The sequence below is a fragment of the Euprymna scolopes genome, chromosome 15 (genome assembly GCF_053919585.1).
Source record: "Euprymna scolopes isolate OS-2025 chromosome 15, ASM5391958v1, whole genome shotgun sequence".
Taxonomy (NCBI): Eukaryota; Metazoa; Mollusca; class Cephalopoda; order Sepiida; family Sepiolidae; genus Euprymna; species Euprymna scolopes.
This window is the reverse complement of record NC_136496.1, coordinates 130,147,181-130,173,258: the sequence shown is the minus strand read 5'-3', so window position 1 is coordinate 130,173,258 and position 26,078 is coordinate 130,147,181. Positions and strand designations below refer to the sequence as shown.

Sequence of the window (26,078 nt, the reverse complement as noted above, 5' to 3'; positions counted from 1 at the left end):
ACTATTTGTCAACAATTATATACTATTTGTTAACAATTATATACTATTTGTTAACAATTATATACTATTTGTTAACAATTATATACTGACTATTTGTTAACAATTATATACTGACTATTTGTTAACAATTATATACTGACTATTTGTTAACAATTATATACTATTTGTTAACAATGATATACTATTTGTTAACAATTATATACTATTTGTTAACAATTATATACTGACTATTTGTTAACAATTATATACTATTTGTTAACAATTATATACTGACTATTTGTTAACAATTATATACTGACTATTTGTTAACAATTATATACTGACTATTTGTTAACAATTATATACTGACTATTTGTTAACAATTATATACTGACTATTTGTTTACAATTATATACTGACAGTTTGTCAACAATTATATGCTGACTATTTGTCAACAATTATATACTGACTATTTGTCAACAATTATATACTGACTATTTGTCAACAATTATATACTGACTATTTGTTAACAATTATATACTATTTGTTAACAATTATATACTGACTATTTGTTAACAATTATATACTATTTGTTAACAATTATATACTGACTATTTGTTAACAATTATATACTATTTGTTAACAATTATATACTGACTATTTGTTAACAATTATATACTGACTATTTGTTAACAATTATATACTATTTGTTAACAATTATATACTATTTGTTAACAATTATATACTGACTGTTTGTCAACAATTATATGCTGACTATTTGTCAACAATTATATACTGACTAGATGTTAACAATTATATACTGACTATTTGTTAACAATTATATACTATTTGTTAACAATTATATACTATTTGTTAACAATTATATACTGACTATTTGTTAACAATTATATACTGACTATTTGTTAACAATTATATACTGACTATTTGGTAACAATTATATACTGACTATTTGTTAACAATTATATACTGACTATTTGTTAACAATTATATACTGACTATTTGTTAACAATTATATACTGACTATTTGTTAACAATTATATACTGACTGTTTGTAAACAATTATATGCTGACTATTTGTCAACAATTATATACTGACTATTTGTTAACAATTATATACTGACTATTTGTTAACAATTATATACTATTTGTTAACAATTATATTCTGACTATTTGTTAACAATTATATACTGACTATTTGTTAACAATTATATACTGACTATTTGTTAACAATTATATACTGACTATTTGTTAACAATTATATACTGACTATTTGTTAACAATTATATACTGACTATTTGTTAACAATTATATACTGAATATTTGTTAACAATTATATACTGACTATTTGTTAACAATTATATACTGACTATTTGTCAACAATTATATACTGACTATTTGTTAACAATTATATACTGACTATTTGTTAACAATTATATACTGACTATTTGTCAACAATTATATACTGACTATTTGTCAACAATTATATACTGACTATTTGTCAACAATTATATACTATTTGTCAACAATTATATACTGACTATTTGTCAACAATTATATACTGACTATTTGTCAACAATTATATACTGACTATTGGTCAACAATTATATACTGACTTTTTGTTAACAATTATATACTATTTGTTAACAATTATATACTGACTATTTGTTAACAATTATATACTGACTATTTGTTAACAATTATATACTGACTATTTGTTAACAATTATATACTGACTATTTGTCAACAATTATATACTGACTGTTTGTCAACAATTATATGCTGACTATTTGTCAACAATTATATACTGACTATTTGTCAACAATTATATACTGACTATTTGTTAACAATTATATACTGACTATTTGTTAACAATTATATACTGACTATTTGTTAACAATTATATACTGACTATTTGTTAACAATTATATACTGACTATTTGTTAACAATTATATACTGACTATTTGTTAACAATTATATACTGACTATTTGTTAACAATTATATACTGACTATTTGTTAACAATTATATACTGACTATTTGTTAACAATTATATACTGACTATTTGTTAACAATTATATACTGACTATTTGTTAACAATTATATACTGACTATTTGTTAACAATTATATACTGACTATTTGTTAACAATTATATACTGACTATTTGTTAACAATTATATACTGACTATTTGTTAACAATTATATACTGACTATTTGTTAACAATTATATACTGACTATTTGTTAACAATTATATACTGACTATTTGTTAACAATTATATACTATTTGTTAACAATTATATACTATTTGTTAACAATTATATACTATTTGTTAACAATTATATACTGACTATTTGTTACCAATTATATGCTGACTATTTGTTAACAATTATATACTGACTATTTGTTAACAATTATATACTATTTGTTAACAATTATATACTATTTGTTAACAATTATATACTATTTGTTAACAATTATATACTATTTGTTAACAATTATATACTATTTGTTAACAATTATATACTGACTATTTGTTAACAATTATATACTGACTATTTGTTAACAATTATATACTGACTATTTGTTAACAATTATATACTGACTATTTGTTAACAATTATATACTGACTATTTGTTAACAATTATATACTATTTGTTAACAATTATATACTGACTATTTGTTAACAATTATATACTGACTATTTGTTAACAATTATATACTATTTGTCAACAATTATATACTGACTATTTGTCAACAATTATATACTGACTATTTGTTAACAATTATATACTGACTATTTGTTAACAATTATATGCTGACTATTTGTTAACAATTATATACTGACTATTTGTTAACAATTATATACTGACTATTTGTTAACAATTATATACTATTTGTTAACAATTATATACTGACTATTTGTTAACAATTATATACTGACTATTTGTTAACAATTATATACTGACTATTTGTCAACAATTATATACTGACTATTTGTTAACAATTATATACTGACTATTTGTCAACAATTATATACTGACTATTTGTTAACAATTATATACTGACTATTTGTTAACAATTATATACTGACTATTTGTTAACAATTATATACTGACTATTTGTTAACAATTATATACTGACTATTTGTTAACAATTATATACTGACTATTTGTTAACAATTATATACTGACTATTTGTTAACAATTATATACTGACTATTTGTTAACAATTATATACTGACTATTTGTTAACAATTATATACTGACTATTTGTTAACAATTATATACTGACTATTTGTTAACAATTATATACTGACTATTTGTTAACAATTATATACTGACTATTTGTTAACAATTATATACTGACTATTTGTTAACAATTATATACTGACTATTTGTTAACAATTATATACTGACTATTTGTTAACAATTATATACTGACTATTTGTTAACAATTATATACTGACTATTTGTTAACAATTATATACTGACTATTTGTTAACAATTATATACTGACTATTTGTTAACAATTATATACTGACTATTTGTTAACAATTATAGACTATTTGTTAACAATTATATACTATTTGTTAACAATTATATACTATTTGTTAACAATTATATACTATTTGTTACCAATTATATGCTGACTATTTGTTAACAATTATATACTGACTATTTGTTAACAATTATATACTATTTGTTAACAATTATATACTATTTGTTAACAATTATATACTATTTGTTAACAATTATATACTATTTGTTAACAATTATATACTGACTATTTGTTAACAATTATATACTGACTATTTGTTAACAATTATATACTGACTATTTGTTAACAATTATATACTGACTATTTGTTAACAATTATATGCTGACTATTTGTTAACAATTATATACTATTTGTTAACAATTATATACTATTTGTTAACAATTATATACTGACTATTTGTTAACAATTATATACTATTTGTTAACAATTATATACTGACTATTTGTTAACAATTATATACTGACTATTTGTTAACAATTATATGCTGACTATTTGTTAACAATTATATACTGACTATTTGTTAACAATTTTATACTGACTATTTGTTAACAATTATATACTATTTGTTAACAATTATATACTATTTGTTAACAATTATATACTATTTGTTAACAATTATATACTATTTAACAATTATATACTGACTATTTGTTAACAATTATATACTGACTATTTGTAAGAATTATATACTGACTATTTGTTAAGAATTATATACTGACTATTTGTTAAAAATTATATATTGACTATTTGTTAACAATTATATACTGACTATTTGTTAACAATTATATACTGACTATTTGTTAACAATTATATACTGACTATTTGTGTACAATTATATGCTGACTATTTGTTAACAATTATATGCTGACTGTTTGTCAACAATTATATGCTGACTATTTGTCAACAATTATATACTGACTATTTGTCAACAATTATATACTGACTATTTGTCAACAATTATATACTGACTATTTGTTAACAATTATATACTGACTATTTGTCAACAATTATATACTGACTATTTGTTAACAATTATATACTGACTATTTGTTAACAATTATATACTGACTATTTGTTAACAATTATATACTGACTATTTGTTAACAATTATATACTGACTATTCGTTAACAATTATATACTGACTATTTGTTAACAATTATATACTATTTGTTAACAATTATATACTGACTATTTGTTAACAATTATATACTATTTGTTAACAATTATATACTGACTATTTGTTAACAATTATATACTGACTATTTGTTAACAATTATATACTATTTGTTAACAATTATATACTGACTATTTGTTAACAATTATATACTGACTATTTGTTAACAATTATATACTGACTATTTGTTAACAATTATATACTGACTATTTGTTAACAATTATATACTGACTATTTGTTAACAATTATATACTGACTATTTGTTAACAATTATATACTGACTATTTGTAAACAATTATATACTGACTATTTGTCAACAATTATATGCTGACTGTTTGTCAACAATTATATGCTGACTATTTGTCAACAATTATATACTGACTATTTGTCAACAATTATATACTATTTGTCAACAATTATATACTGACTATTTGTCAACAATTATATACTGACTATTTGTCAACAATTATATACTGACTATTTGTTAACAATTATATACTGACTATTTGTTAACAATTATATACTGACTATTTGTTAACAATTATATACTGACTATTCGTTAACAATTATATACTGACTATTTGTTAACAATTATATACTATTTGTTAACAATTATATACTGACTATTTGTTAACAATTATATACTATTTGTTAACAATTATATACTGACTATTTGTTAACAATTATATACTGACTATTTGTTAACAATTATATACTATTTGTTAACAATTATATACTGACTATTTGTTAACAATTATATACTGACTATTTGTTAACAATTATATACTGACTATTTGTTAACAATTATATGCTGACTATTTGTTAACAATTATATACTGACTATTTGTTAACAATTATATACTGACTATTTGTTAACAATTATATACTGACTATTTGTTAACAATTATATACTGACTATTTGTTAACAATTATATACTGACTATTTGTTAACAATTATGACTATTTGTTAACAATTATGACTATTTGTTAACAATTATATACTGACTATTTGTTAACTATTATATGCTGACTATTTGTTAACAATTATATGCTGACTATTTGTTAACAATTATATGCTGACTATTTGTCAACAATTATATACTGACAATTTGTTAACAATTATATACTGACTATTTTTTAACAATTATATGCTGACTATTTGTTAACAATTATATACTGACTATTTGTTAACAATTATATGCTGACTATTTGTTAACAATTATATACTGACTATTTGTTAACAATTATATACTGACTATTTGTTAACAATTATATACTTACTATTTGTTAACAATTATATACTGACTATTTGTTAACAATTATATACTGACTATTTGTTAACAATTATATACTGACTATTTGTCAACAATTATATACTGACTATTTGTCAACAATTATATGCTGACTATTTGTCAACAATTATATACTATTTGTTAACAATTATATACTATTTGTTAACAATTATATACTATTTGTTAACAATTATATACTGACTATTTGTTAACAATTATATACTGACTATTTGTTAACAATTATATACTGACTATTTGTTAACAATGATATACTATTTGTTAACAATGATATACTATTTGTTAACAATTATATACTATTTGTTAACAATTATATACTGACTATTTGTTAACAATTATATACTATTTGTTAACAATTATATACTGACTATTTGTTAACAATTATATACTGACTATTTGTTAACAATTATATACTGACTATTTGTTAACAATTATATACTGACTATTTGTTAACAATTATATACTGACTATTTGTTTACAATTATATACTGACAGTTTGTCAACAATTATATGCTGACTATTTGTCAACAATTATATACTGACTATTTGTCAACAATTATATACTGACTATTTGTCAACAATTATATACTGACTATTTGTTAACAATTATATACTATTTGTTAACAATTATATACTGACTATTTGTTAACAATTATATACTATTTGTTAACAATTATATACTGACTATTTGTTAACAATTATATACTATTTGTTAACAATTATATACTGACTATTTGTTAACAATTATATACTGACTATTTGTTAACAATTATATACTATTTGTTAACAATTATATACTATTTGTTAACAATTATATACTGACTGTTTGTCAACAATTATATGCTGACTATTTGTCAACAATTATATACTGACTAGATGTTAACAATTATATACTGACTATTTGTTAACAATTATATACTATTTGTTAACAATTATATACTATTTGTTAACAATTATATACTGACTATTTGTTAACAATTATATACTGACTATTTGTTAACAATTATATACTGACTATTTGGTAACAATTATATACTGACTATTTGTTAACAATTATATACTGACTATTTGTTAACAATTATATACTGACTATTTGTTAACAATTATATACTGACTATTTGTTAACAATTATATACTGACTGTTTGTAAACAATTATATGCTGACTATTTGTCAACAATTATATACTGACTATTTGTTAACAATTATATACTGACTATTTGTTAACAATTATATACTATTTGTTAACAATTATATTCTGACTATTTGTTAACAATTATATACTGACTATTTGTTAACAATTATATACTGACTATTTGTTAACAATTATATACTGACTATTTGTTAACAATTATATACTGACTATTTGTTAACAATTATATACTGACTATTTGTTAACAATTATATACTGAATATTTGTTAACAATTATATACTGACTATTTGTTAACAATTATATACTGACTATTTGTCAACAATTATATACTGACTATTTGTTAACAATTATATACTGACTATTTGTTAACAATTATATACTGACTATTTGTCAACAATTATATACTGACTATTTGTCAACAATTATATACTGACTATTTGTCAACAATTATATACTATTTGTCAACAATTATATACTGACTATTTGTCAACAATTATATACTGACTATTTGTCAACAATTATATACTGACTATTGGTCAACAATTATATACTGACTTTTTGTTAACAATTATATACTATTTGTTAACAATTATATACTGACTATTTGTTAACAATTATATACTGACTATTTGTTAACAATTATATACTGACTATTTGTTAACAATTATATACTGACTATTTGTCAACAATTATATACTGACTGTTTGTCAACAATTATATGCTGACTATTTGTCAACAATTATATACTGACTATTTGTCAACAATTATATACTGACTATTTGTTAACAATTATATACTGACTATTTGTTAACAATTATATACTGACTATTTGTTAACAATTATATACTGACTATTTGTTAACAATTATATACTGACTATTTGTTAACAATTATATACTGACTATTTGTTAACAATTATATACTGACTATTTGTTAACAATTATATACTGACTATTTGTTAACAATTATATACTGACTATTTGTTAACAATTATATACTGACTATTTGTTAACAATTATATACTGACTATTTGTTAACAATTATATACTGACTATTTGTTAACAATTATATACTGACTATTTGTTAACAATTATATACTGACTATTTGTTAACAATTATATACTGACTATTTGTTAACAATTATATACTGACTATTTGTTAACAATTATATACTATTTGTTAACAATTATATACTATTTGTTAACAATTATATACTATTTGTTAACAATTATATACTGACTATTTGTTACCAATTATATGCTGACTATTTGTTAACAATTATATACTGACTATTTGTTAACAATTATATACTATTTGTTAACAATTATATACTATTTGTTAACAATTATATACTATTTGTTAACAATTATATACTATTTGTTAACAATTATATACTATTTGTTAACAATTATATACTGACTATTTGTTAACAATTATATACTGACTATTTGTTAACAATTATATACTGACTATTTGTTAACAATTATATACTGACTATTTGTTAACAATTATATACTGACTATTTGTTAACAATTATATACTATTTGTTAACAATTATATACTGACTATTTGTTAACAATTATATACTGACTATTTGTTAACAATTATATACTATTTGTCAACAATTATATACTGACTATTTGTCAACAATTATATACTGACTATTTGTTAACAATTATATACTGACTATTTGTTAACAATTATATGCTGACTATTTGTTAACAATTATATACTGACTATTTGTTAACAATTATATACTGACTATTTGTTAACAATTATATACTATTTGTTAACAATTATATACTGACTATTTGTTAACAATTATATACTGACTATTTGTTAACAATTATATACTGACTATTTGTCAACAATTATATACTGACTATTTGTTAACAATTATATACTGACTATTTGTCAACAATTATATACTGACTATTTGTTAACAATTATATACTGACTATTTGTTAACAATTATATACTGACTATTTGTTAACAATTATATACTGACTATTTGTTAACAATTATATACTGACTATTTGTTAACAATTATATACTGACTATTTGTTAACAATTATATACTGACTATTTGTTAACAATTATATACTGACTATTTGTTAACAATTATATACTGACTATTTGTTAACAATTATATACTGACTATTTGTTAACAATTATAGACTATTTGTTAACAATTATATACTATTTGTTAACAATTATATACTATTTGTTAACAATTATATACTATTTGTTAACAATTATATGCTGACTATTTGTTACCAATTATATGCTGACTATTTGTTAACAATTATATACTGACTATTTGTTAACAATTATATACTATTTGTTAACAATTATATACTATTTGTTAACAATTATATACTATTTGTTAACAATTATATACTATTTGTTAACAATTATATACTGACTATTTGTTAACAATTATATACTGACTATTTGTTAACAATTATATACTGACTATTTGTTAACAATTATATACTGACTATTTGTTAACAATTATATGCTGACTATTTGTTAACAATTATATACTATTTGTTAACAATTATATACTATTTGTTAACAATTATATACTGACTATTTGTTAACAATTATATACTATTTGTTAACAATTATATACTGACTATTTGTTAACAATTATATACTGACTATTTGTTAACAATTATATGCTGACTATTTGTTAACAATTATATACTGACTATTTGTTAACAATTTTATACTGACTATTTGTTAACAATTATATACTATTTGTTAACAATTATATACTATTTGTTAACAATTATATACTATTTGTTAACAATTATATACTATTTAACAATTATATACTGACTATTTGTTAACAATTATATACTGACTATTTGTAAGAATTATATACTGACTATTTGTTAAGAATTATATACTGACTATTTGTTAAAAATTATATATTGACTATTTGTTAACAATTATATACTGACTATTTGTTAACAATTATATACTGACTATTTGTTAACAATTATATACTGACTATTTGTGTACAATTATATGCTGACTATTTGTTAACAATTATATGCTGACTATTTGTTGACAATTATATACTGACTATTTGTTAACAATTATATATTGACTATTTGTTAACAATTATATACTGACTATTTGTCAACAATTATATGCTGACTATTTGTTAACAATTATATACTATTTGTTAACAATTATATGCTGACTATTTGTTAACAATTATATATTGACTATTTGTTAACAATTATATACTGACTATTTGTTAACAATTATATACTGACTATTTGTTAACAATTATATACTGACTATTTGTTAACAATTATATACTGACTATTTGTTAACAATTATATACTGACTATTTGTTAACAATTATATACTATTTGTTAACAATTATATACTATTTGTTAACAATTATATACTATTTGTTAACAATTATATACTATTTGTTAACAATTATATACTGACTATTTGTTAACAATTATATACTGACTATTTGTTAACAATTATATACTGACTATTTGTTAACAATTATATACTGACTATTTGTTAACAATTATATACTGACTATTTGTTAACAATTATATGCTGACTATTTGTTAACAATTATATGCTGACTATTTGTTAACAATTATATACTATTTGTTAACAATTATATATTGACTATTTGTTAACAATTATATATTGACTATTTGTTAACAATTATATACTGACTATTTGTTAACAATTATATACTATTTGTTAACAATTATATACAATGTGTTAACAATTATATACTATTTGTTAACAATTATATACTATTTGTTAACAATTATATACTATTTGTTAACAATTATATACTATTTGTTAACAATTATATACTATTTGTTAACAATTATATACTATTTGTCAACAATTATATACTGACTATTTGTCAACAATTATATACTGACTATTTGTTAACAATTATATACTATTTGTTAACAATTATATACTATTTAACAATTATATACTATTTGTTAACAATTATATACTATTTGTTAACAATTGTATACTGACTATTTGTTAACAATTGTATACTGACTATTTGTTAACAATTATATACTGACTATTTGTTAACAATTATATACTGACTATTTGTTAACAATTATATACTGACTATTTGTTAACAATTATATGCTGACTATTTGTTAACAATTATATGCTGACTATTTGTTAACAATTATATGTTGACTATTTGTTAACAATTATATACTGACCATTTGTTAACAATTATATACTATTTGTTAACAATTATATACTGACTATTTGTCAACAATTATATACTGACTATTTGTCAACAATTATATACTGACTATTTGTCAACAATTATATACTGACTATTTGTCAACAATTATATACTGACTATTTGTCAACAATTATATACTGACTATTTGTTAACAATTATATACTATTTGTTAACAATTATATACTGACTATTTGTTAACAATTATATACTGACTATTTGTCAACAATTATATACTGACTATTTGTCAACAATTATATACTGACTATTTGTTAACAATTATATACTATTTGTTAACAATTATATACTGACTATTTGTTAACAATTATATACTGACTATTTGTTAACAATTTTATACTGACTATTTGTTAACAATTATATACTGACTATTTGTTAACAATTATATACTGACTATTTGTTAACAATTATATACTGACTATTGGTCAACAATTATATACTGACTGTTTGTCAACAATTATATACTGACTATTTGTTAACAATTATATACTGACTATTTGTTAACAATTATATACTGACTTTTTGTTAACAATTATATACTGACTATTTGTTAACAATTATATACTATTTGTTAACAATTATATACTGACTATTTGTTAACAATTATATACTATTTGTTAACAATTATATACTGACTATTTGTTAACAATTATATACTGACTATTTGTTAACAATTATATACTGACTATTGGTCAACAATTATATACTGACTGTTTGTCAACAATTATATACTGACTATTTGTTAACAATTATATACTGACTATTTGTTAACAATTATATACTGACTATTTGTTAACAATTATATACTGACTATTTGTTAACAATTATATACTATTTGTTAACAATTATATACTGACTATTTGTTAACAATTATATACTATTTGTTAACAATTATATACTGACTATTTGTTAACAATTATATACTGACTATTTGTTAACAATTATATACTATTTGTTAACAATTATATACTGACTATTTGTTAACAATTATATACTATTTGTTAACAATTATATACTATTTGTTAACAATTATATACTGACTATTTGTTAACAATTATATGCTGACTATTTGTTAACAATTATATGCTGACTATTTGTTAACAATTATATACTGACTATTTGTTAACAATTATATACTGACTATTTGTTAACAATTATATACTATTTGTTAACAATTATATACTATTTGTTAACAATTATATACTATTTGTTAACAATTATATACTGACTATTTAACAATTATATACTGACTATTTAACAATTATATACTGACTATTTGTTAACAATTATATACTGACTATTTGTTAACAATTATATACTGACTATTTGTTTACAATTATATACTGACTATTTGTTAACAATTATATACTGACTATTTGTTAACAATTATATACTGACTATTTGTTAACAATTATATACTGACTATTTGTTAACAATTATATACTGACTATTTGTTAACAATTATATGCTGACTATTTGTTAACAATTATATGCTGACTATTTAACAATTATATACTATTTGTTAACTATTATATGCTGACTATTTGTTAACAATTATATATTGACTATTTGTTAACAATTATATAATGACTATTTGTTAACAATTATATACTATTAACAATTATATACTATTTGTTAACAATTATATACTATTTGTTAACAATTATATACTATTTGTTAACAATTATATACTATTTGTTAACAATTATATACTGACTATTTGTTAACAATTATATGCTGACTATTTGTTAACAATTATATACTGACTATTTGTTAACAATTATATACTGACTATTTGTTAACAATTATATACTGACTATTTGTTAACAATTATATACTGACTATTTGTTAACAATTATATACTATTTGTTAACAATTATATACTATTTGTTAACAATTATATACTATTTGTTAACAATTATATACTATTTGTTAACAATTATATACTGACTATTTGTTAACAATTATATACTGACTATTTGTTAACAATTATATACTGACTATTTGTTAACAATTATATACTGACTATTTGTTAACAATTATATACTGACTATTTGTTAACAATTATATACTGACTATTTGTTAACAATTATATACTATTTGTTAACAATGATATACTATTTGTTAACAATTATATACTATTTGTTAACAATTATATACTGACTATTTGTTAACAATTATATACTATTTGTTAACAATTATATACTATTTGTTAACAATTATATACTATTTGTTAACAATTATATACTATTTGTTAACAATTATATACTGACTATTTGTTAACAATTATATACTGACTATTTGTTAACAATTATATACTGACTATTTGTTAACAATTATATACTGACTATTTGTTAACAATTATATACTGACTATTTGTTAACAATTATATACTGACTATTTGTTTACAATTATATACTGACAGTTTGTCAACAATTATATGCTGACTATTTGTCAACAATTATATACTGACTATTTGTCAACAATTATATACTGACTATTTGTCAACAATTATATACTGACTATTTGTTAACAATTATATACTATTTGTTAACAATTATATACTGACTATTTGTTAACAATTATATACTATTTGTTAACAATTATATACTGACTATTTGTTAACAATTATATACTATTTGTTAACAATTATATACTGACTATTTGTTAACAATTATATACTGACTATTTGTTAACAATTATATACTATTTGTTAACAATTATATACTATTTGTTAACAATTATATACTGACTGTCAACAATTATATGCTGACTATTTGTCAACAATTATATACTGACTAGATGTTAACAATTATATACTGACTATTTGTTAACAATTATATACTATTTGTTAACAATTATATACTATTTGTTAACAATTATATACTGACTATTTGTTAACAATTATATACTGACTATTTGTTAACAATTATATACTGACTATTTGGTAACAATTATATACTGACTATTTGTTAACAATTATATACTGACTATTTGTTAACAATTATATACTGACTATTTGTTAACAATTATATACTGACTATTTGTTAACAATTATATACTGACTGTTTGTAAACAATTATATGCTGACTATTTGTCAACAATTATATACTGACTATTTGTTAACAATTATATACTGACTATTTGTTAACAATTATATACTATTTGTTAACAATTATATTCTGACTATTTGTTAACAATTATATACTGACTATTTGTTAACAATTATATACTGACTATTTGTTAACAATTATATACTGACTATTTGTTAACAATTATATACTGACTATTTGTTAACAATTATATACTGACTATTTGTTAACAATTATATACTGAATATTTGTTAACAATTATATACTGACTATTTGTTAACAATTATATACTGACTATTTGTCAACAATTATATACTGACTATTTGTCAACAATTATATACTGACTATTTGTCAACAATTATATACTATTTGTCAACAATTATATACTGACTATTTGTCAACAATTATATACTGACTATTTGTCAACAATTATATACTGACTATTGGTCAACAATTATATACTGACTTTTTGTTAACAATTATATACTATTTGTTAACAATTATATACTGACTATTTGTTAACAATTATATACTGACTATTTGTTAACAATTATATACTGACTATTTGTTAACAATTATATACTGACTATTTGTCAACAATTATATACTGACTGTTTGTCAACAATTATATGCTGACTATTTGTCAACAATTATATACTGACTATTTGTCAACAATTATATACTGACTATTTGTTAACAATTATATACTGACTATTTGTTAACAATTATATACTGACTATTTGTTAACAATTATATACTGACTATTTGTTAACAATTATATACTGACTATTTGTTAACAATTATATACTGACTATTTGTTAACAATTATATACTGACTATTTGTTAACAATTATATACTGACTATTTGTTAACAATTATATACTATTTGTTAACAATTATATACTGACTATTTGTTAACAATTATATACTGACTATTTGTTAACAATTATATGCTGACTATTTGTTAACAATTATATGCTGACTATTTGTCAACAATTATATACTGACTATTTGTTAACAATTATATACTTACTATTTGTTAACAATTATATACTGACTATTTGTTAACAATTATATACTGACTATTTGTTAACAATTATGACTATTTGTTAACAATTATGACTATTTGTTAACAATTATATACTGACTATTTGTTAACTATTATATGCTGACTATTTGTTAACAATTATATGCTGACTATTTGTTAACAATTATATGCTGACTATTTGTCAACAATTATATACTGACAATTTGTTAACAATTATATACTGACTATTTTTTAACAATTATATGCTGACTATTTGTTAACAATTATATACTGACTATTTGTTAACAATTATATGCTGACTATTTGTTAACAATTATATACTGACTATTTGTTAACAATTATATACTGACTATTTGTTAACAATTATATACTTACTATTTGTTAACAATTATATACTGACTATTTGTTAACAATTATATACTGACTATTTGTTAACAATTATATACTGACTATTTGTTAACAATTATATACTGACTATTTGTCAACAATTATATGCTGACTATTTGTCAACAATTATATACTATTTGTTAACAATTATATACTATTTGTTAACAATTATATACTATTTGTTAACAATTATATACTGACTATTTGTTAACAATTATATACTGACTATTTGTTAACAATTATATACTGACTATTTGTTAACAATTATATACTATTTGTTAACAATTATATACTATTTGTTAACAATTATATACTATTTGTTAACAATTATATACTGACTATTTGTTAACAATTATATACTATTTGTTAACAATTATATACTGACTATTTAACAATTATATACTGACTATTTGTTAACAATTATATACTGACTATTTGTTAACAATTATATACTGACTATTTGTTAACAATTATATACTGACTATTTGTTAACAATTATATACTGACTATTTGTTAACAATTATATACTGACAGTTTGTCAACAATTATATGCTGACTATTTGTCAACAATTATATACTGACTATTTGTCAACAATTATATACTGACTATTTGTCAACAATTATATACTGACTATTTGTTAACAATTATATACTATTTGTTAACAATTATATACTGACTATTTGTTAACAATTATATACTATTTGTTAACAATTATATACTGACTATTTGTTAACAATTATATACTATTTGTTAACAATTATATACTGACTATTTGTTAACAATTATATACTGACTATTTGTTAACAATTATATACTGACTATTTGTTAACAATTATATACTATTTGTTAACAATTATATACTGACTGTTTGTCAACAATTATATGCTGACTATTTGTCAACAATTATATACTGACTAGATGTTAACAATTATATACTGACTATTTGTTAACAATTATATACTATTTGTTAACAATTATATACTATTTGTTAACAATTATATACTGACTATTTGTTAACAATTATATACTGACTATTTGTTAACAATTATATACTGACTATTTGGTAACAATTATATACTGACTATTTGTTAACAATTATATACTGACTATTTGTTAACAATTATATACTGACTATTTGTTAACAATTATATACTGACTATTTGTTAACAATTATATACTGACTGTTTGTAAACAATTATATGCTGACTATTTGTCAACAATTATATACTGACTATTTGTTAACAATTATATACTGACTATTTGTTAACAATTATATACTATTTGTTAACAATTATATTCTGACTATTTGTTAACAATTATATACTGACTATTTGTTAACAATTATATACTGACTATTTGTTAACAATTATATACTGACTATTTGTTAACAATTATATACTGACTATTTGTTAACAATTATATACTGACTATTTGTTAACAATTATATACTGACTATTTGTTAACAATTATATACTGACTATTTGTTAACAATTATATACTGACTATTTGTCAACAATTATATACTGACTATTTGTTAACAATTATATACTGACTATTTGTCAACAATTATATACTGACTATTTGTCAACAATTATATACTGACTATTTGTCAACAATTATATACTGACTATTTGTCAACAATTATATACTGACTATTTGTCAACAATTATATACTGACTATTTGTCAACAATTATATACTGACTATTGGTCAACAATTATATACTGACTATTTGTTAACAATTATATACTATTTGTTAACAATTATATACTGACTATTTGTTAACAATTATATACTGACTATTTGTCAACAATTATATACTGACTATTTGTCAACAATTATATACTGACTATTTGTCAACAATTATATACTGACTATTTGTTAACAATTATATACTGACTATTTGTTAACAATTATATACTGACTATTTGTTAACAATTATATACTGACTATTTGTTAACAATTATATACTGACTATTTGTTAACAATTATATACTGACTATTTGTTAACAATTATATACTGACTATTTGTTAACAATTATATACTGACTATTTGTTAACAATTATATACTGACTATTTGTTAACAATTATATACTGACTATTTGTCAACAATTATATGCTGACTGTTTGTCAACAATTATATGCTGACTATTTGTCAACAATTATATACTAGCTATTTGTCAACAATTATATACTGACTATTTGTTAACAATTATATACTGACTATTTGTTAACAATTATATACTGACTATTTGTTAACAATTATATACTGACTATTTGTTAACAATTATATACTGACTATTCGTTAACAATTATATACTGACTATTTGTTAACAATTATATACTATTTGTTAACAATTATATACTGACTATTTGTTAACAATTATATACTGACTATTTGTTAACAATTATATACTATTTGTTAACAATTATATACTGACTATTTGTTAACAATTATATACTGACTATTTGTTAACAATTATATACTGACTATTTGTTAACAATTATATACTGACTATTTGTTAACAATTATATACTATTTGTTAACAATTATATACTGACTATTTGTTAACAATTATATACTGACAGTTTGTCAACAATTATATGCTGACTATCTGTCAACAATTATATACTGACTATTTGTCAACAATTATATACTGACTATTTGTTAACAATTATATACTATTTGTTAACAATTATATACTGACTATTTGTTAACAATTATATACTATTTGTTAACAATTATATACTGACTATTTGTTAACAATTATATACTATTTGTTAACAATTATATACTGACTATTTGTTAACAATTATATACTGACTATTTGTCAACAATTATATACTGACTATTTGTCAACAATTATATACTGACTATTTGTCAACAATTATATACTGACTATTTGTTAACAATTATATACTGACTATTTGTTAACAATTATATACTGACTATTTGTTAACAATTATATACTGACTATTTGTTAACAATTATATACTGACTATTTGTTAACAATTATATACTGACTATTTGTTAACAATTATATACTGACTATTTGTTAACAATTATATACTGACTATTTGTCAACAATTATATGCTGACTATTTGTCAACAATTATATGCTGACTGTTTGTCAACAATTATATGCTGACTATTTGTCAACAATTATATACTGACTATTTGTTAACAATTATATACTGACTATTTGTTAACAATTATATACTGACTATTTGTTAACAATTATATACTGACTATTTGTTAACAATTATATACTGACTATTTGTTAACAATTATATACTGACTATTCGTTAACAATTATATACTGACTATTTGTTAACAATTATATACTATTTGTTAACAATTATATACTGACTATTTGTTAACAATTATATACTATTTGTTAACAATTATATACTGACTATTTGTTAACAATTATATACTATTTGTTAACAATTATATACTGACTATTTGTTAACAATTATATACTGACTATTTGTTAACAATTATATACTGACTATTTGTTAACAATTATATACTGACTATTTGTTAACAATTATATACTATTTGTTAACAATTATATACTGACTATTTGTTAACAATTATATACTGACAGTTTGTCAACAATTATATGCTGACTATCTGTCAACAATTATATACTGACTATTTGTCAACAATTATATACTGACTATTTGTTAACAATTATATACTATTTGTTAACAATTATATACTGACTATTTGTTAACAATTATATACTATTTGTTAACAATTATATACTGACTATTTGTTAACAATTATATACTATTTGTTAACAATTATATACTGACTATTTGTTAACAATTATATACTGACTATTTGTTAACAATTATATACTATTTGTTAACAATTATATACTAGCTGTTTGTCAACAAGTATATGCTGACTATTTGTCAACAATTATATACTGACTAGATGTTAACAATTATATACTGACTATTTGTTAACAATGATATACTATTTGTTAACAATTATATACTATTTGTTAACAATTATATACTGACTATTTGTTAACAATTATATACTGACTATTTGTTAACAATTATATACTGACTATTTGGTAACAATTATATACTGACTATTTGTTAACAATTATATACTGACTATTTGTTAACAATTATATACTGACTATTTGTTAACAATTATATACTGACTATTTGTTAACAATTATATACTGACTGTTTGTAAACAATTATATGCTGACTATTTGTCAACAATTATATACTGACTATTTGTTAACAATTATATACTGACTATTTGTTAACAATTATATACTATTTGTTAACAATTATATACTGACTATTTGTTAACAATTATATACTGACTATTTGTTAACAATTATATACTGACTATTTGTTAACAATTATATGCTGACTATTTGTTAACAATTATATACTGACTATTTGTTAACAATTATATACTGACTATTTGTTAACAATTACATACTGACTATTTGTTAACAATTATATACTGACTATTTGTTAACAATTATATACTGACTATTTGTTAACAATTATATACTGACTATTTGTCAACAATTATATACTGACTATTTGTTAACAATTATATACTGACTATTTGTCAACAATTATATACTGACTATTTGTCAACAATTATATACTGACTATTTGTCAACAATTATATACTGACTATTTGTCAACAATTATATACTGACTATTTGTCAACAATTATATACTGACTATTGGTCAACAATTATATACTATTTGTTAACAATTATATACTGACTATTTGTTAACAATTATATACTGACTATTTGTCAACAATTATATACTGACTATTTGTCAACAATTATATACTGACTATTTGTCAACAATTATATACTGACTATTTGTTAACAATTATATACTGACTATTTGTTAACAATTATATACTGACTATTTGTTAACAATTATATACTGACTATTTGTTAACAATTATATACTGACTATTTGTTAACAATTATATACTGACTATTTGTTAACAATTATATACTGACTATTTGTTAACAATTATATACTGACTATTTGTTAACAATTATATACTGACTATTTGTTAACAATTATATACTGACTATTTGTTAACAATTATATACTGACTATTTGTTAACAATTATATACTGACTATTTGTCAACAATTATATGCTGACTGTTTGTCAACAATTATATGCTGACTATTTGTCAACAATTATATACTGACTATTTGTCAACAATTATATACTGACTATTTGTCAACAATTATATACTGACTATTTGTCAACAATTATATACTGACTATTTGTTAACAATTATATACTGACTATTCGTTAACAATTATATACTGACTATTTGTTAACAATTATATACTATTTGTTAACAATTATATACTGACTATTTGTTAACAATTATATACTATTTGTTAACAATTATATACTGACTATTTGTTAACAATTATATACTGACTATTTGTTAACAATTATATACTATTTGTTAACAATTATATACTGACTATTTGTTAACAATTATATACTATTTGTTAACAATTATATACTGACTATTTGTTAACAATTATATACTGACTATTTGTTAACAATTATATACTGACTATTTGTTAACAATTATGACTATTTGTTAACAATTATGACTATTTGTTAACAATTATGACTATTTGTTAACAATTATATACTGACTATTTGTTAACAATTATATACTGACTATTTGTTAACAATTATATACTGACTATTTGTTAACAATTATATACTGACTATTTGTTAACAATTATATACTATTTAACAATTATATACTGACTATTTGTTTTTCTCCTTTTCTTTTTGCCTCACGATTCTTAAAATCTACAAAATCGATTTTACAAAATACATTTAATTTCAGCCTGTGCAGTTTAAAATACTATCTAAGCACCTACCTTGAATTTAGATTTAATTAACTTAAAGTGTAGAAAACTTAACAGCGAAAATTTTAAAAAGCAAGAAACAGCAAAACAAAAATATATTATGCAGTAGAATTTAATTATCTACCAAGCTACAGATAGAGAGAAAGAGAGATCGGCAGATTAAATCATCGTATTGAGAGAGAGAGAGAGAGAGAGAGAGAGCGAGAGAGAGAGAGAGAGATGAAAATAATGTAACGAATTGACCTCATTTCATTAACATTGTCGGATTAGCTTTAAATAGAATAAAAACAACATATAATTTCAAAGCCGTTTTCTTGGTGGTGGATAGCGAGCCCACATTATAACCTACAGGTTGTACGTTTTTACCAAACCAAATTACTGTTTTTATTTTTGTTTTTTTAAATTATTATCAAATTCATAGTTATATTTTATTTTTATTTTTTTCTAAATGATCTGAAAAACTTTCAGTTGTTTTTTAGGTGGTGTTTATTTTGGTATGGTGATATGTGAAATAATTGAAACCAAGTATTGCAGTTAGTATATAAAAATAATAAATGATAAATACACAAAAGAAGTTTCGTTTCATTTCCTTAGGATAGGATTCCATGTTTATGTTCATAAATAAATTTCTGCTTCTTGATAAAACTTTTTAGTCATGGAGCATGGCAAGTAACCAGTCTACATGACCACAGCTTCAACGGCTAAATGGATGTTTTCTTTTTTTGCTTTTCAGGCTGCCTACTGCCTTAAATTTTTTTTCTCCTCTTGCTGCTATTTTTTAATTTCTTTTTTATAGCTGGTGGTTGCTAAATACCTTTACTACACGACCTCACTCCACCCATTCTTGATATTCTGAAAGCCGTTCGTAACATGAGGAGGTTAGGGAGGTGTGGGGATTGAGGAGCAGCAGCAGCAGCAGCAACAACAACCGTACTACTATAATTTTTATCGGGGGGGGGCACGCTTCCAGCGAGCAACGCCAGTTACTAGGTACTGCTAGTTTGCAATAAAGCGATCGACACAGTATAGATTACATATTACATCATTTTTTTTCAGAAATTACACCAGCAAAATAGCATCAAAGATGAGAATAGTAGTCCAAAAAATCCAAATAATCAATCCTCATCTCAAAAATTCTGAAACAAAATATTTTTTTTTATCCCTGAGTGGCTTCCGGGCCTTGATAAGTGGTGATCACTGTAAAAAAAAAAAAAAATTTTTTTCTTTATATATGCATTTTTATAGTATGAACGTGGCCTGAGTGAAGGTGGAATTTAGTGTTTGAAGCACAGACTTGACGCTATTGTGGAACCCTGAAAGACACGTCTGTTCTTAGTTTTTAGCTATGAGTGAGATCCACAAGACTTCCTCTCTGGGCATCACCAGTCTGAATGAGTTGGTAAGCGTCTGTTAACATTAATCCTCTTCAGAGAGAACGTCTTCAATTGAGAAACCAGGCATTATTAATTCTGCAACTGAAAATGGAGTAGTTATAAAGCGAAAAGAAATTAACGCATTTTATTTTTTGGAATCCTTTAAGCTGAAGTTTCATAATTAGTGTTTTTTTTTTTTTCAGGCTGTTATCCTCATCTTCATAGTTGTTGTTTTACCACGTTTCAGTCAACTATTCTTCTGGCCTATTTCAAGTGGCCTTTAAGGCCCGTGGCACAGTGGATAGAGGCGTTGAGTCTCTACAGTTTCAGGTGAGCATTGTCTGAAGGTAGTGGTTTCAATCCCACCCAAAGCAGGTCAGAGGATGAGTTGGCCAAAAAACCTGGTGATATAACAACAACTATGGAAGGCAGTAGTTACTAGGGATGCAGTTACATTCCTATCTCATCATCACTGTTAATCACCCAAAGAAGGTCAAAGGATGAATTGGCCGAAATGTGGTGAAACAGCAACTATGAAGATGAGGCTAACCGTCTGCAAAAGAAAAATCAATACAAGAAATTCTTCCTGCTTTTTTATGGAATAAACATATTTCTTAGATTTGTATTTATTCAATCTTGTTGTGTTTCAGACAATATGTAGTAGTTGTTGGTCAACATGGATTGATTCTGTCACGTGCCGTTTTATGCCAGAATGATTCTTTATCACAAAAGCAGAAAGCAAAAACAACTCTCTCTATCGCCAATCTTGTTTGTAGTCTGTCATGCCACTGATAGTCTGTCATGTCACGGGAAACTTTTTTCTTATTTGCACTTTGTAACAATTATTTGAAAACAAAGCTGATGGGTTTAATCTACTAACAGTTTTTGATATCTCGAAAAAAAATCTTGCTTTTAATCTTTTTGTCAAGTTGCTCAGATTCACTCAAGCAAAGTAACTTGCCTTGTTTGGGGTGAAAATGTAACCCTAACCCTAACTTCGTTTGGGGTGAAAATGTAAAAAAAAAAATTTGTTTTTGAATTATTTGAAATTTTCTTTGCAGTTGACTTGGAGAGTTATGATTGTGTCCAGTTTGAATCATTTTTTGTTTCGGATACTGAGCTTGTAAGTATTATGGCCAGACCCCGAAGTGATGTAGTCTCCAGAGCAGATTGTAAGATCCAGCTACGAGCACAACCAAACCGCAAATTTAACATCTACCTGCATGACATATACATCAGAGACTGTGGAGTCAAACTTGAATTTTTTGAGAATGTTCATCGCATAAATCCTACTGTAAGTATGTCGTATGTCGTTGATACATTACCACTTTTTATGATTTAAATATATTTCAGTTCTGACTCCAAAATATTGGTTTCATACAAACTAAATAAATGTCTATAATGTGTGTATGTATATATATATATGTATATATATATATATATATATATAATATGAACAAATGATTAATAAAACATGTTAAAAAACATCTTGCAAAAAGAGTTAAAAACATATTTAATTTTAAAAAAGGAAGCACAAGATAAGTGGATAGTCCTTAATCCGCGGAGTATCGAATATATATATAGGTAGCACTTTTCAGTTTTTCTGTACGCGTATGTGTATAAAATGACAAATGTTGCTTTCATATTGTAAGGGTTCCGTTCGAAATTCTGTCTAAATTCCCAAGTTCGACAGAAACATTCCTGAGTTCGACAAGATACACATGAAGAAGGTTGTAGGTTACATCGACCGAAACATTGTGAAAATCATAGTCAAAATGAAAACAGTAGTCCGATGAATCCAAATAATACTAAGATGAATATATGCTTCAAACATTTCCAAATTCAACCGCCAGATACAACGTGCGGCTCTATAAAAACAGACATCTTTCTCCAAGTTTACAACATGGCAAGGAAGAAGAAAAAAAGCAACACACTGAAGATGGAGGCTACCTCTGAAATATATTTGAATTTCAAACAAGTAAAATATTTGTCTATTTTCCTAAATATTACGTTGTGATTTGGTTTCAAGCGCACTTGATGCATATTTTATTCAAATTAAAATATTTCTATTGAACTCTCATTCTTTGATATATATATATATATATATATATATATAATTTTAGGAGAGAATTAGACTTGGAGTCTGAAGAGCATATATATATATATATATATATATATATATATATATATATAATACTTTAAAAGAACAGTGCTCATAGATCTGTAGATATATAATAAGCTCAATAGGTATATGTATCCTAGAGCTATATTAATATGGAGGATAAAGATTAATAATTGTAAATTATGAATTAGTTTCAAAAGAGAAACAAAATCAAATCAAATTGAGTGTACGATCGTTTCAGAAACGATGTTCATTTTATTACAATTGACAAATAAATATTGATAAGTGACAATGGAGGTTTTTTGTTTTAAATATTGGCTCTTCATCAACACAAATGGGATGGGGACAGGGTAAGACACCAAAATAAACTAGAATTTTTATAGTAAGGTGGATGACTTTTATAGTGAGCAATTGTTTTTAAGTTTTGCCTATGTTGTTGTCCTTGTTTTTGTGCCGCAAAACAAGGGCAACAAAATGTCTATATATATATATATATAGTGACACAAACCTGACGAATATATATATATATATATAGAGAGAGAGAGGTGGGATAGACCTGGAGCCTAAAGAGCAAAGTTAATTTTAATGTATTAATACTTTAAAAGAACATTGCTTATAGTATTGTAGCTATATAATTAGCTTTATAGGTATATGTAT

The 26,078-nt window shown here is 22.2% G+C and overlaps 1 protein-coding gene across 1 annotated transcript in view; it reads left to right on the top strand.

Moving 5' to 3' along the window:
* Nucleotides 1–26,078, top strand: part of LOC145294139 (uncharacterized) — an 84,431-nt gene that overhangs the window by 36,208 nt on the left and 22,145 nt on the right. The window contains exon 2 of the mRNA XM_080141245.1: nt 24,361–24,593. Coding sequence (XP_079997371.1) covers nt 24,361–24,593 — 233 coding nt within the window. The remainder of the gene's footprint in view (nt 1–24,360; nt 24,594–26,078) is intronic.